The 14,441-nt window shown below is 37.4% G+C and overlaps 1 protein-coding gene across 10 annotated transcripts in view; it reads right to left on the bottom strand.

The window, feature by feature from the left end:
* Window positions 1–14,441, bottom strand: part of LOC131692345 (uncharacterized) — a 312,974-nt gene that overhangs the window by 31,003 nt on the left and 267,530 nt on the right. For 5 of the 10 annotated variants that reach the window (XM_058979330.1, XM_058979331.1, XM_058979334.1 and 2 more), the window contains exon 6: window positions 6,535–6,639. The exons of 4 other annotated variants lie outside the window; for them this stretch is intronic. In XM_058979330.1, the coding sequence (XP_058835313.1) occupies window positions 6,535–6,639 (105 nt within the window). Of the gene's footprint in view, window positions 1–6,508; window positions 6,640–14,441 lie in introns of all 10 variants that reach the window. One more of the 10 variants, XM_058979338.1, reaches the window with a different exon arrangement.

Genomic DNA, 14,441 nt, shown 5'->3' with positions numbered 1-14,441 from the left:
TCACGGACTGGTCCGTATCCGTGGCTTGTTCCGGATGCGTGATGGGTATGAGCATAGATCGGAGTCAGCATCTAGAGAGGCATTATAATCTCAAAACACATAACAGGCATTTTTGATAGAATATTCATAGAGTTAAGTTGACTGTGTTGGGTTGTTTGTTGGTAACTGTGTTTTATAAATGCCTCAGCGAACAGACGATGATTAATTATCGATTAACAACCCTGCAACCTAGTTCTATTTGAATAGTTGAATGTATACAATTCTACTAATCAACACTCAATTGAGTATGTTTAGAAGGGCTCGTTAGTAATACCATCCTTGGAGCCTAAACCCTATGTGTGGGGTTGGGAATAGAACCCAGGTGAGCTGCGTACAGGGCAATCGCTATGCCCCCCCCCCCGTGTTTCTTTTTTTCAACACCTCTAATTTTTGCTTGCGAACACGAAATTATTGCGACACATTCAACAGGGCATAACCATTGGGTAAAAATCAACCAAATTTTGCACACTTTCTCATTGATGTGTATTGTTTACATGCTGTCAAACTCGAAGTCGTGTTTTTCGATCCAACGAAAATGGAGGTGAACCAACGCGAGTCGAGGGAACAAATTCTTTCCAAACACCTGGAATTTCCTGACCTGTCGCACCGGCAGTTGGGAAAAATGTTGAACATTCACCATTCAACCGTCTCCAGAGTGTTGAAGCGATTCCAGGAGCGGTTGACGTTGGACCATGGCAAAGGAGCTGGAAGAAAACCGGGATTGGAGAACAAAAAGACGGAGGGAAGGGTGAAGCGGATGATTAAAGCAAATCCCAACGTCTCAAGCCGTGATTTGGCTAAAAAATCGGCATGTCGCAGAGCTACGTCTAGAATGCAAAGAAGAGAGCTGGACTAAACACATACAAGGTACAGAACTTCCCAAACCGCGATGTGCGGCAACAATCGACGGCTAAAACTCGGGCACGGAAGCTCTACGAGAAGATGCTGACAAAATATGGCTGCTGTGTGATGGACGACGAAACGTATATAATAGCCGATTTTAAGCAAATTCTGGGGTTGGAGTTTTTCACCGGCAAGGGCAAATTCTATGTGGGCGACAAATTTAAGAAGAAGAAAATGTCGAAGTTCGCCTCCAAATATCTCATTTGGCAGGCCATCTGCTCTTGCGGACTGAGGAGTGAGCCTTTTGTGACAAAGGGCACAGTAAATGGCGAGATCTACAAATCTGAGTGCCTTGAGAAGCGCCTTTTGCCGTTCTTGCAGCAGCACGACGAAGCTCCGCTATTTTGGCCAGATTTGGCATCATGCCACTATTCAAAAAGTGTCCTGGAGTGGTATGAGGCCAATTCTGTCCATTTTGTTCCAAAGGACATGAATCCGCCGAACTGTCCGGAGCTGCGCCCGGTGGAGCAGTACTGGGCAATGATGAAGCGGGAACTTCGGAAGAGCAAGAAGACAGTCTAAGACGAGAAGGACATATTAAGAAAATGGAAAAAACTGAGAAACTGGTACCGGATGACACTGTAAAGACTTTGATGGAGGGCATCAAGCGAAAATGCGTTCAATGTTACACTCAAGGCTCCATCGATTGACTTTTCTTTTGATTTTTGAAGTAAATATATGTATAAAATTACCCTAAAATTTGGGTTTGATTTTAAACATTATAAAAAAATTGGCATGACATTTTCGGTGTCGCAATAATTTCATGTTCGCCCTTTATCCTGCCATCCACCTTCTGAAAATTTACCTTTGCCTATGTATGGCAAGAGGGTAAGAACTAATAGCTATAGCAGGAAAACCCATATTACATTCGAAGTATGATGACTCTATAAAATGCGTTGTTCTGGAAAAACAAGGACGATAATTTGAAGTTTTTATAAATGGACTTTCTGACATGAGAACCTCTTTGACATTGATTCGGCGACTTTGGTTTCTTTTAAGAAATGTGCAGTAGAAAAACGAAACTTGAGCCACTCTAACAAGTTGGGAATATAAAAATGACGCGAATAGAATTTTGTTCCAGACTATTACACAGGAAAAGACAATAAAAATCAAACTGCGATTCCGGAAATGGTGCGATAGAGTCGATAGCATAGTGGAGTGGGAGAAGCGATTCAGAAGTAAATCATAAACTTCTTTCATCTCTTGTTTCGTTTGATTTTCGTGCTATCAATTTTCCCCGGTCGGTTTTGTTTAAAGATAAGCATCAATGCTGGTCTGACCGCGAGCAACCAGAAAAATGTCTATATAGAAAGTAGTATTGGGTCGGCAAACAATAATCGTTCTCCTCGTGTACGACTGATGAACTGAACGGAAACCGCATAGAGAAGGTTTTGTGTGGTGTGGTTGATCCTATTATGTTTCCTTTTACCACACGGTGTGGTGCATATTGAGTTCAATCGAAGACTGCATATCAAGAAGGCTGGCAACTCTATCCAGAATCTGGAGACAGTAACAGCAACGTCATTTGCGGGTAAAGGTAGAACTTCCCAGAGTGATGCACACATACATACACACTTTTACATAAGGCTTCTTAACTCCCTCCAATATAGACGCTGTAACCTCTGTCGCTTCTCGTTTGTATGTGGAGAAGGAAAGAGATATCAGTCTTCTTAATATGTAGTCTTCGGTCCAATGCTTGCCGATTGATGTAACACTCCGATTTCCAAGGGGGTCAAAAAATGCGATCGCGTACTTTGACCGGTCATATCTCATCAGTTACTAATCGATTTTACCACTGAAAAGGTATGTCTTTTGTAAACACGTCGCATTAAAATAAATAGAAGATTAGAGTTGTCTACCGTAGGTTATAGTATAAAGAGCAAAACAAAGTCAACGAAAAAATGGGAACACTACTTTGACTTGTCATATCTTAACTCTTTGTTCACCGATTTCAAATTTTTATTCACCATTGGATGGGTATATCTTTCTAAAAACCGATGATCAGAAAATAATGGAAAACAAATTTGTATATCCGAAGTAACTGTAAAAATACTAATTGAAAGTCAGTACAGAAAAAATGAGCTTTTCTGCTCAAACTGTCGCATCTCATAGTTTGTCAACCAATTTTAATTTTGCGTACACCAATGAAATACTTAGAGTTTCTAGATTTGTAATATAAGCAACAGATAGTAGAAAATAACAATATATTTTGAGGTTTTAGGCGGTATGATTTTCACAATTCTCGTAACACACGGTTTGTTAAAATTTTTTGCACCGTTTTACGGTTTGAATTGTAACATGTTTACTCAAAAGTTTTACATATTATGTATGTATGTTAGTATATCAAAATGGTCGTACAAACGTGGAGAAACCGAATATCGTATGTTTGTTACAAAGTAATAGTGTGGTGTAGGAAAAATCAGTTAATACGGATAAGTTCTGAATTTTGCAATTATTTGTAATATTTCATATTCACTTTAAATTTAAAAAGATGGCCTATACTTCTTTATACAAAAATCGATTGTAATTGAATTCGCCAATAATTTCTGAAATAACAAATGCTTATATTTTCTCAAAATTAGACAAAATACGTAGAACTACAGAAATTTCATTTAGTTGGTAAAGAATTTCGAATTTTACGAGAATCTATACTTTTTACAGTTCTTTCAAATGTATAGAACTTGCTCAAACTTTTAAGATTTTTTCCGAGGCCCGGAGGGCCGAATCTTATATACCAATCGACTCAGCTCGACGATTTGGGACAATTCCTGTGTGTGAATGTGCTCTCATTCGTGTTTCATGTTTTAACACCCAAACAGAACGCTATTAATTTGATTTCGATTTGATTCTCTTTCTTTTGCGAACAAATTTTCTGAAGATCCCAAGTACCTATCTTATGTGCTTTAAAAGTTATACAACGTTCTTGAATGTTTAAAATAGTAATGATCCGTTTTAATATACCAGCCGAATTTTATTTTGATAAAAGGCTGATATCAGGTCATATTTTATTTTTCATTTTGCTACCTATCACCGCTGTAAATAACCACCGAAAAAAGTCTTCTAAATTAATAGGTATAATTAAGGGGTGGACTGCTTTAGGAGACAAAAAAGAAACTAGTTTTTGTGATTTTTGGAAAGGGAAGGAAAAGTTATAGCTATTTGAAAATGTATGTATATTTGTAAACACATTTGAAAAGCTTAAGGCTCAAGTTACCTTTTTTGAGCATGTGAACGGATTATTCATTTAAACCTTTTCAAAACTCTAAAAGAAAAATATCAGTCGATTTATTAGATCATCACGATTCAAATGATGCAAAATAGTTGCTGGAAAAACCATTGGCTTAGCTGAGTGGTTTTGAAAAAATGGCTGTGGTTTTTTCATTGCGCAGTTGTGTTGCGTACTCCAGCACGGTGTGGTAGTGAGACAAAAAATCACAACAAATTTTTCTAAAGCACCATATAGCTCAGTTGATAATTTTTTCATCAACTATTTTGTATGATTTGAATCGTGGTGATCTAATAAATCGACTGATATTCATTCTTTGGTGGACTATTTCGTTTTTGTTATATCTAATTGGCAGTAAAAGCGAAATTCGTAATTCTGGTTGCAATTAATGAAACAACAAATATTTGATTTTCCGTATGCATTTTTGATTGTAACGTGCTACAGAAATGATTCAAGCTGATTTTCTGGTAATCTTATTTGTTGGAATCGTATAAGGGGGTGAATGACCAACAAGGTTAAAGCCCTCTAAATATACAATACAATCTTAAAAAGGCTATATGAATGACTATGATATATTTCTACATTTATTTATTGATATACGCAAAAAATCGATTTTTTCGATCTTGTTGGTAAGGGTGAACCCAACCTTGAATATTTTTTAATACAATTTGGTTTTTTCTATCTTCGATAGTACTACCAACGAACTGCCTTTCGCTTTTTCAAAAAAGCTTTACATAAAACACTTTAAAAAAATTACGAACATAGCTCACTTTTTCGCCACAACTTTGTATATAACCCCTTAAATTAAATATCAATCTTTTGATTTTTGCTCGATTGATTGAGTCATAGTTAAAGTCCTTTTAACGTTTAGCGTTGAACAGTGCACTATTCCATAAAGTCCAAGTGTGAAAAATCAAAATGAAATGATTAGTACCGAGAAAAAACGTAGTGCGAAAAGTTGTAAATCTAGCATTTGTAATCACCACGTACTACGATACAACAGAAAAGTTGCGATGAGTATTCATTGATATGATCTAAATTGTTACATTCAAATTCTCCTGGAAGCCAAATTTCAACGGCTATTTACAGAATACACCCTATAAACTGGTTGTAATACAAAACAGCGAGTTAACGTACTCAGAAGAATTATTACAAAATGCCTATCCTACAACTTTTGAGAAGATGCCTTCCAAAAAGTTAGTGTTGGCGGTGCGGTGAAATGTGAAACTAATTGTTTACACCCAAATTTTTTAGCTCATTTTCTATATTACCATTCTTCCGAACATACCATTTAGCTAAACCAAACCATTTTTTTCGCAAAACTAATAAAGTTCGCTAATATCGACCTTTGACCACTATTTCATCAAGCGCTGTTAGGCCCCGTGAAAAACTAACTCAGACCTCTCTTCGTTAAAAGTTTAATAACTTTTTCTATTCGAGTCGGATTGCTTTACTGTCTTCGACATAGTTGTAGGTAATACAATTATCTTCTTAAGTTTCACTTTTGGTGATCATATAGTGTATACAGTGTCACCTAGTGATGAAAATGTGAGCAATTTGGTTTTCTCCATCCAAATTGGTGAAAAATCCCACACAAACTTTAAGCACGTTGGTCCGATAGCTGGACTTGGTCATTTTGGCTCAAATTTGGAGCAGACACTCCTGGTGAGAGTAGGAATCGAAGCAGGGGTGGGCCGATGGGGTCATTTTTTCTGTCACTCTAGTGTTGCAATGCTTATAAAGCGATTCCAAACTTTCGACGGGTAGCGCATATCGAATAGAGGTGCCAAAAGTATTTTAACCTGCTAGACATGGAAATGATTTTCTAACATCTTATTAATATTAATTTACGAGACGTCTTTTGGCAAGAGACATCGAAACTGAGTTTCTGTAATATTTTCGGATTATTGAAGTATTTATGAGTGCCACGTTTCCGTTTCCAATTTAGTTGGAATACTGTCTCGATACTATGTTCGATGGCGGAGTTTCAATTTCCTAACTTATCCCCAAAATTGTTAAAACAGTTAACTTTTGTTATGATCATTATTTTTTTTCATTTCACGATAACGTTTTTGACAAATTGAAAATTCAAAAATTTATTGTTAGAAATGGCAATCGCTCTACGCCGAATTTAGTGAAGATTAATCCGACGCTTCTAAAGCATTTTGAGTTCATAATTGTCTGTGAGTGTTTTACTTGGTTAGGATTGAAAGTGGGCTGTTTCAGTAAATATATTAGTAAACATCTACTTGAAATCCACAAACAAAAAAAGCAATCAAATTCACAAACAACAAATCCTGACAATCAGAGATAATAATCATTCAAGTATAATATACACACAAACACAACGAAAAGATCATGACAACCTTCAACCGTGTCGAACAATTTCAAGGAAAGGGAAAAACGGATCAAATCATCGCTTGAAATTATATGTGAAAGCCATATGTGGTCCCAATAATATTTGACCGGATCTGAAATTAGAAAAAAATTCAAAGGCGAGTGGTGAGTTATGGATCAAAATTAATAAGGAGAAAAAATATAAAATGGAGAAACATGTCAGTCAGACTCATTTTGACTGTTGTAGGTTAGTTTTCCGCTTCCAAATTTTTGATTGGATTAAGGTTTTACTTGCTTTGAGACCTAACAGTTACACATTGGGACAAGGACAGCTTTGAATTAGACTCATGCGAATATGCAACCATAAGAGTGTTAGGTCGATAATAGGTCGATAAATTGGCATCGAAAAAATAATAATGTATGTTCCTGAAGGGCGATAAAGAGATGTCTTCAATGGAATGTATAAAAAATCATCTTAATAATACAATATCATTATTAGTTTTGGTGAAATGCATCCGAGTTCCCACATTGGAGATGTTAGCACACACACAAACAGTTTAAACCACTGCGGTGCACTACGTTAAATTCACATTTTTCTCGAGTTCTCATGAAATCAATATTATTCAAGTGGATTTCGATAAAAACTTCCACTTCCGAACAAAAGTAAGAAATACTGTCCGTATGCAATTATTTTATTGGTATTGATTAAATGACAAAGATTACTTTGTTTGTTTTTGGAAAATGTAATGAACCTCGCGCTTTTGTATTTACCAAACGATTGAAACACACGTTTTTATTGAAATATTAAAATAGTTTTTGTCAACCCCGCACTCCATTTTAAACATTTTATTGAAGCAGTTAATGCTATAGATAACTCAGAATCAACTTCCGATAGTAACATTCCAAATTCACTTCCAATGATACTACCAAAAGTCTTGCAAACATAAGCTAGGGTAAACTGGTCTAATACGCCCCTCTTAAGCAAAAATATCTATATTTCACCATTCGACACTATGATCTCCGCACCAACTACTTTATTGTTATATTAGTTAGAAATTAGTATCCGTTTCATTTTTTATTGAAAACATCCTGATACAAACATTTTTTAAAGATGCCTAAATCCTAGTTTTTTCTTTCACAAGAGAATGGTATGCCCCACAGCAATCGGTGAGTATGCCCCACAACAATGGCTAGGGTGTTTTAGCCGGTGATGATCTGTTGTGAATACATGAATAATTCTACACACACATAGTTTTACGCCAAGCTAAAAACTAAGAGAGTAACTATAACATCCTAGTAAGCGACTTGAAATAGTTCTATCAAATCCGATTGTTTCTAATTGGTTGTAATGTAATTGGAAAAAGTTGGAGCTTACATCAAAGTAGCTCTTTTGAAACTTTTGTGTATATTGTGGTTTTGCAACATATTGAAAATACAAAACTAACTTAGTACGTTGATTTCATGAAACGATACTGTTATCAGTCATGTTTACTTTTTAGATAATTCCTGAATTGAAGAGGGGCATTTTGCCCCGGTGGGGCGTATTATACCCTTTTACCCTACACGCTTTTATTAAATTCGCAGCAAGCTGGTGAGCATTTCTATTTGTGCTTACACGTGTGGGTGCTCACACAAAGAACGAAAAACAATCATCATGGAAGCGTCAAAAACCAATGCAATTCCTAGAAACCACATCACGCAGGAATTAATTGCTTGTCGGATTCTGACCAGAATCCGTATTTGCTAAACTCACCATACCAGCATGTTATACATTTTGTGTATTTGTGTGCCTTTTGCGCGCATTTCTCCCTTCCGCATTAGGCCGTTCCGCTGTGTGGCTTTGAAGCCAATCATTACTGAAATGATAATTATACATCTAATTTAAAGATTTCTGCTGCAGATGTAGGCCCTGGATCTACCATAATCACCATTGCACAAACTCTCGCATTTCAACCCGCATCGCTAGGCCCCATTGGGAGGTCAACAATGATGTTGCCAATGCGATTGTGCCTGTTGAGGTGATTTGGAAGGGGTAAACAGTTAACCGGCACACGGTTGTGGTGTTATCGTACCTATTTGCGTACCACCATAGACACTCTTGTTCTAATCTTCTCGTTAAGCTATGTCTAGGGTAACCAACCTATTTCGGTCCTCTAGAGGAAGTGACGTTTCGTTAACGTCGAAAAGAATATATTTGCTTGTTTTTATGCAATATATACATGGGTCTGTTAAAAAACTACTGTCTGCGTTGTGGGCTGAGATACACGACAATGTCAAAAACAACAAAATTTAAGGAAAAGGAAATGAGTAAGTTAGATAATGTAGTGAATTATTTCTCATTCCGGTATTTTCTTGAATTAAAATAGCATTTCTTCATTATAAATTTCGTTTTATAGCGTGTGAGCACAATTTCGTAAACTTGTAGTCGATGTGTTTCAGAACTTAGATCTTTAATGTGTTGGATACTTGACAGTTTGTCAATGATGTAATCCTACAAGACCAGAAGCTACTTGCTGGTTACAGTCTCTTTTGGAACCCCGTCAAGAGACACCTTTTGGTCTTTACAAGACGGAATGTTCCTCCTCTACCGATAACTTCTAGACATTATAGTAGATGTTCCCTCATGTGGGTCATCACCCTCGCCCTCGTTAAGAAGCAAGAGAACATAAAGGTTCATTGAGGATGGAGGTGTAGCTTTCTTTAACATTTCTGTGAAAGAACGTTTCGAACGCTCCGCAGGTGATCGTTTTAGTTTATCCCCGCATAGTTTGTACGCGGGACATGCAGAGAAATCATGCAAACTCTCTGCAGAGTAAGAACATTTTTCAGAATTTCTACTGCTCGGATCATCCACATGATGCTCGCTGCGGTGTCCACAGCGGTCCATATTACTACAATGAGATGCTGTGTGGCCCAATTGTTTACACTTAGTGCAATTCATGACCCGCGGTACAGACGGACAGTAGTCTGACTTAGTGCAAAAAGATGTAGTTAGGTAAAGCAGTTCCATCGAAAGTCACCCGATAAGAGTTTGATTGGGGATAACCAAACCATCTCCCGCGACTACCATTGAATTCAAACGCTTGCAAGCCAGTATTTTAACCGACTGAAGTACGCGGTCTCTACAATAGCCAACTTCGTACTGCAGCAGGTTCTCGCATGTCAAACTCTCATCGTTGACGACGCCTTCAATTTCTTCCCTTATAGCTGGAATATACACATTATAGTACCGCGAGAAATTTTCGCAGCAAGCAATACCGTTTACCTGATTTTGAATTAGATAAAGCGACTGTCTAGGCAGACCTTTGATATTTCGGTCTCAGACGAGAATCGCACTGTTAGATCTCTCGAAATCTGCATAAGATTCAGCTCAACTGAATCCGACCGAATCCGTACTGCTCCAGATTCTGGATCAACTGGAAGCAAAAGAGGTTCAGGAAATCGTCCTGAAACCGGCGAACATGGATACGGTTACTAAATAGTCAGACCGAGACTGTCGTGATGCTCAACAATTATCTGACTACAGCAACAAGGACATCATATTCTACCTCTAGTGAAGCTCTTTTGACGTTGATGGTTTGACGAATGTTGCTCGTAACTATTATTATGGCTTTCGTATAAAGCAGCGAACAATTCATTTGCCTAATGAAGTCGTTTCGTAATAAGTCATCGAAAGTCGTTTCGTGGTTTTTACGAAAAATTCGAAATAAAAAATAAAAGTGTTTCAATAGAACTACGAATGATTCGTCATATGTACAAAAAATTCGCATATTTTATGAAAATTGTCTGTACGAAAATAATTCGTAGCAATTTACGAATATATTCCATCTGTGTGGGTGTCACAAAGGCTGACCTTCGCTTCTGAAAAATGCCAGAGCATTTAATCAGTGAGCACCGATTAAACGAACAGAAAAAGCGAAACGATGTGCTCTGGTCAAGAACTCGGAAACGATTGATTATGGGGTGTTTTGTTTGGTAATGAGCTATTGTGAAACTATGTATAATTCTAAATGTACACTTAGTTGCTAGCAACTTTAAAAGTTGAAAAAGTTTCTCCAATATTACATTTAGTAGTAAAACAGTTTAGCTAAATCTCGCTGTTTCAAAATTAATCAAATACTTATTATCTCTTTTGAATTGTTAGTATATATTGTTGTTTAGCAGCACTTGAACAATGCCAAATACAGTCATTGTTACGCGATAATTATATGGCCCTTGAAATAGAAACGCCTGAAATACCGAAAATTGCGTAACGGATCTGTCAATTTGACAATTTTAATTGCTAATTTTCAGTTATGGAAATCTGATTAATGGGTTAAATCCAAATTGCTGAGCTTTCAACATCTTGGATCGTTAAAAAGATCAGCACAACAAAATATTGCTGACGGCATGCGTAAATTGAGGAAGCGTCAAATATTGGTTTTAAAAACACTGTTTTATAATGGTTCAATACTGCTCATTAAAGCATATGAGTCCCATATTGAAAAACATCAAGCCAAGAAAAACGCTGCTCAAGATTTATTTTTTCATTGAGCTTATGAATGGGACAACCATGTTTTGGTATTTTTTCGATATTTTCTAAACAAACCTGGTAATCTTATTTGTGCTTTGTAATTCAGTCGTAATGCAATACAATCAAACAGATAATTCATTTTCGACAAAAATCCATATGGGATTCTTATGCTTTCATGAGCAATATAGTCCGTGATGTAATTATGAATTGACAATTATAACTTTACTATAATTTTCCCCCTAAGGACAAAAAAATTGGGTAAACATTAAGCCAAGCCTGCTAAACCAAAACAAATTTCGGTTTCACTGTGTCTCATCGGCATAAATAGAACTTCTGTTCGGACGGGACATCACGTTTGAGCAGTACTTCGAAACACATATTGCGTTTCCGTTTTAGGGATTTAGCGTCAAACTGGCGCCAATCAATTCCGACAATAAGTTAGTTTCTTTTTCCTATGAGACTAAGTCGAAACGCACCCATGACTTTGTTAACCTTTACAGTACCAAGCTAAAATTTTTCTGAAAATTTTGTTTAAATTTTGCTCTCATTTCGTCAATTTTTGACCGAATTGGATGGAACTGGCTTTAAAAGATCTGGAATTTAGTCCAGTTTCTATATACCGAGTAGTGTTCAAATCCGTGGACCGGTTCCGGAACTAATCCGAATTCCCTTGGGGTATATCCGGCATCCCAGTGAGGTGACGGACGAGTTTTGAAGAAACATCCCGTAAATTTAAGTAATTGTATTTTGAAATGTGCTACATATGACTATTTCCCATTGATCCTTCACAATAGACATGAATTGGACCAATCTTGGCCACCGGAGAACTGTTCCGGGAGAACCTAAGAAAATGTATATATTTTTCTATCATTCCAGCGATTTCGGTTCATAGCTTTATACGAAATGCGAAGTTCTTCCAATCATACGGTTCTACAGCTCCCTCAAGGCCATTCCGGCACCGGTTCCGTACGGATGGACATTTGACGCCATTTTGAAAACCAAGATGGCAGCTTCCGGTTACCACAAAATAGTGAAAACCACCATCAATATGGGTGTTATTTGAAAGAGAACGGCCAGCAAAAGCCGGAAATTGATAATTGACGCCATTTTGAAAAGCAAAATGGCGATTTCCGGTTACCACAAAACAGTGAAAAGCATCATCAATATGGGTGTCATTCGAAAGGGAGTGGTCAATAGAAAACAGAAATTGATTTTTGACGCCATTTTCAAAACCAAGATGGCGGTTTCCGGTTATCACAGTGCAGTGCAAACCACCACCAATAATGGCGTCATTGTAAAGCGCTAGCGATCAGCAAAAGCCGGAAATTGGTTTTTGACGCCAATTCGAAAACCAAAATGGCGGGTTCATGTTCCAAAGAAACAGTGAAAACCGTCATCAATATGGGTGTCATTTGAAAGGGGTGGTCAGTAGATGTAGTGGTGGCGGTGGTACTACCACCTTTGTAACAGGAACACTCTCCATAGCACTGAGCAATCTTTACACGACAAGCATGACGTGTTCAAACATTACTCTCTGACCATACTCAGCATGCTACTGTACGAAGGGCCAAAAAGGAATTGCGTGGTCGGAAAGTGACTTCGCTTACATGTACTACGGAAGCTTTTGCTTCCAATAACAAGACCATATAAGCCAATTACAATGCAAGCCATTGTTATAAAAAGTAGCCTCAATAGATGGGGAGAAAATCCTGCGCAATGTTCACGAAATGTTAGCAACAAGAATCTGGCTACTCCACTCTTCCTGCCCAAATCGTTTCAATCAGGTGGCTTGATGGTCCCTCTCAATTCCCATGTATTCTATGTAAGGGTCATTCCACGCGCAGTGATCAAGGCACGTGTAATCGACCTTCACGGATTTGAATCAAATTTGGAGGAATTGCTCATCTAGGGCCAATATATAAAAACCCAAATTTTTGTGTCTAATCAATCATCTCTCGGGCAATGGTAGCACCCCCCCCCCCCCCCGTTTTGGCAAATTGTCAAAACCCTTGATTTCCTTTTGAACATATTTCCGGTTCTATTTACTCTAGAACCAAACCGTAAGATGGGTTTTGAAGAAAATTGTTCAAGGAGTTTAGAAAATATATTAGTTATTGGCGGCAGTGCTGCCAACTATCCGATTTTTTCAGCCAAATAGCAAATCAGCGATATTTTGAAGCAAAAAACGCTATTTCCCATATAAAATCGCAGGCGCACAACAATAAAAAAACTAACTTGAGTATTCTAAGTTCACACATAATTTATCGTGAAGTAGACGAGAAATTATGAAAAACTACGTTTTTGGTTGCTTTTTAGCAGATCAGGGTAAATTTTTATGACTTTTTGAAGATTTTCTCAATTTTGGCCAATAATAATGGATTTTTATATGAGAAAATTCGAGTTCTTCCCTTCAAAACAGTGCATCTCAGGATGCGCTCAAATTATATTGACATTATAAGTGTTTTTTATGTAAAAATATCTACAGAACACGATGGCATTAGAATCTTCAAAATTAAAATATTTGTTATAAGAAAAAAAAAAACTTTTAACATTTAACTGAAAAAAATCGCATAGTTGGCATCACTGCCGCGAAAAGTTAAGCTCCTTGAGCAATTTTCTTCAAAAACCATTTTTCGAATGGATTCTATAGTAAATAGAACCGGTGATATTTGTAGAAGACACCTAATTTCTCTCTCCGTTGAAAAGTTAGTGTTGGCGCCATCTATGCGGTCACAGGTGGCACTAAAATTTTCTAACCAAGACATAACTCGTATTATGTATTGCAATTCTTCCGAACATACGATTCAGCTAAATCTAACCATTATTCTACAAAAATGTTTAGTTTGTTAGAACCTAGTACCGATACACTACCACGCACTGCTAGGCCCCATGCAAAACTGACTCAGACACCACTTCGCTAAAAGTTTAATAACTTCTTTTAACAAAGCCGAATTGACTAGCAGTCTTCGAAAAAGTTGTACACAATTAAATTATATTTCTTATTTTCACTTACAGTGATAATTCGATGCATACTGTGCCACCTAGCGGTGAAAATGCGAGCTAGTGGGTTTTCTTCATATAAATTGTCGAAAAATCCCATACAAACTTCAGGCACGTTGGTCCTGTAGCTAGACTTGTCCGATTTGCTTCAAATTTAGAGCAAGTACTCCTGGTGGGACTAGGAATCGACTCAGAGGTAGGCCGATAGGGGTCACGTCCTTACAATCGTCGAACGGTTTTGTGTAATCAAATAGGTGTACTAATTTTTGTTTTAAGTTTGTATTCAAGACACAAAGGGGTTGGATAGGCAACCGGTCTCCTCTTGCTGCAATAAGTGTGCTGGATATGCTACACATAGCTATGCGGCGGTACGGTTTTTTGGTGTTGGTGTTTGTTTTTTCGTGTCGTGGAGAAGGCGGCCAT

This window comes from Topomyia yanbarensis, chromosome 3 (assembly GCF_030247195.1).
Source record: "Topomyia yanbarensis strain Yona2022 chromosome 3, ASM3024719v1, whole genome shotgun sequence".
In the NCBI taxonomy this organism is placed as follows: domain Eukaryota; kingdom Metazoa; phylum Arthropoda; class Insecta; order Diptera; family Culicidae; genus Topomyia; species Topomyia yanbarensis.
The sequence above is the reverse complement of the archived record's forward strand: the minus strand, read 5'-3'. Positions and strand labels throughout refer to the sequence as shown.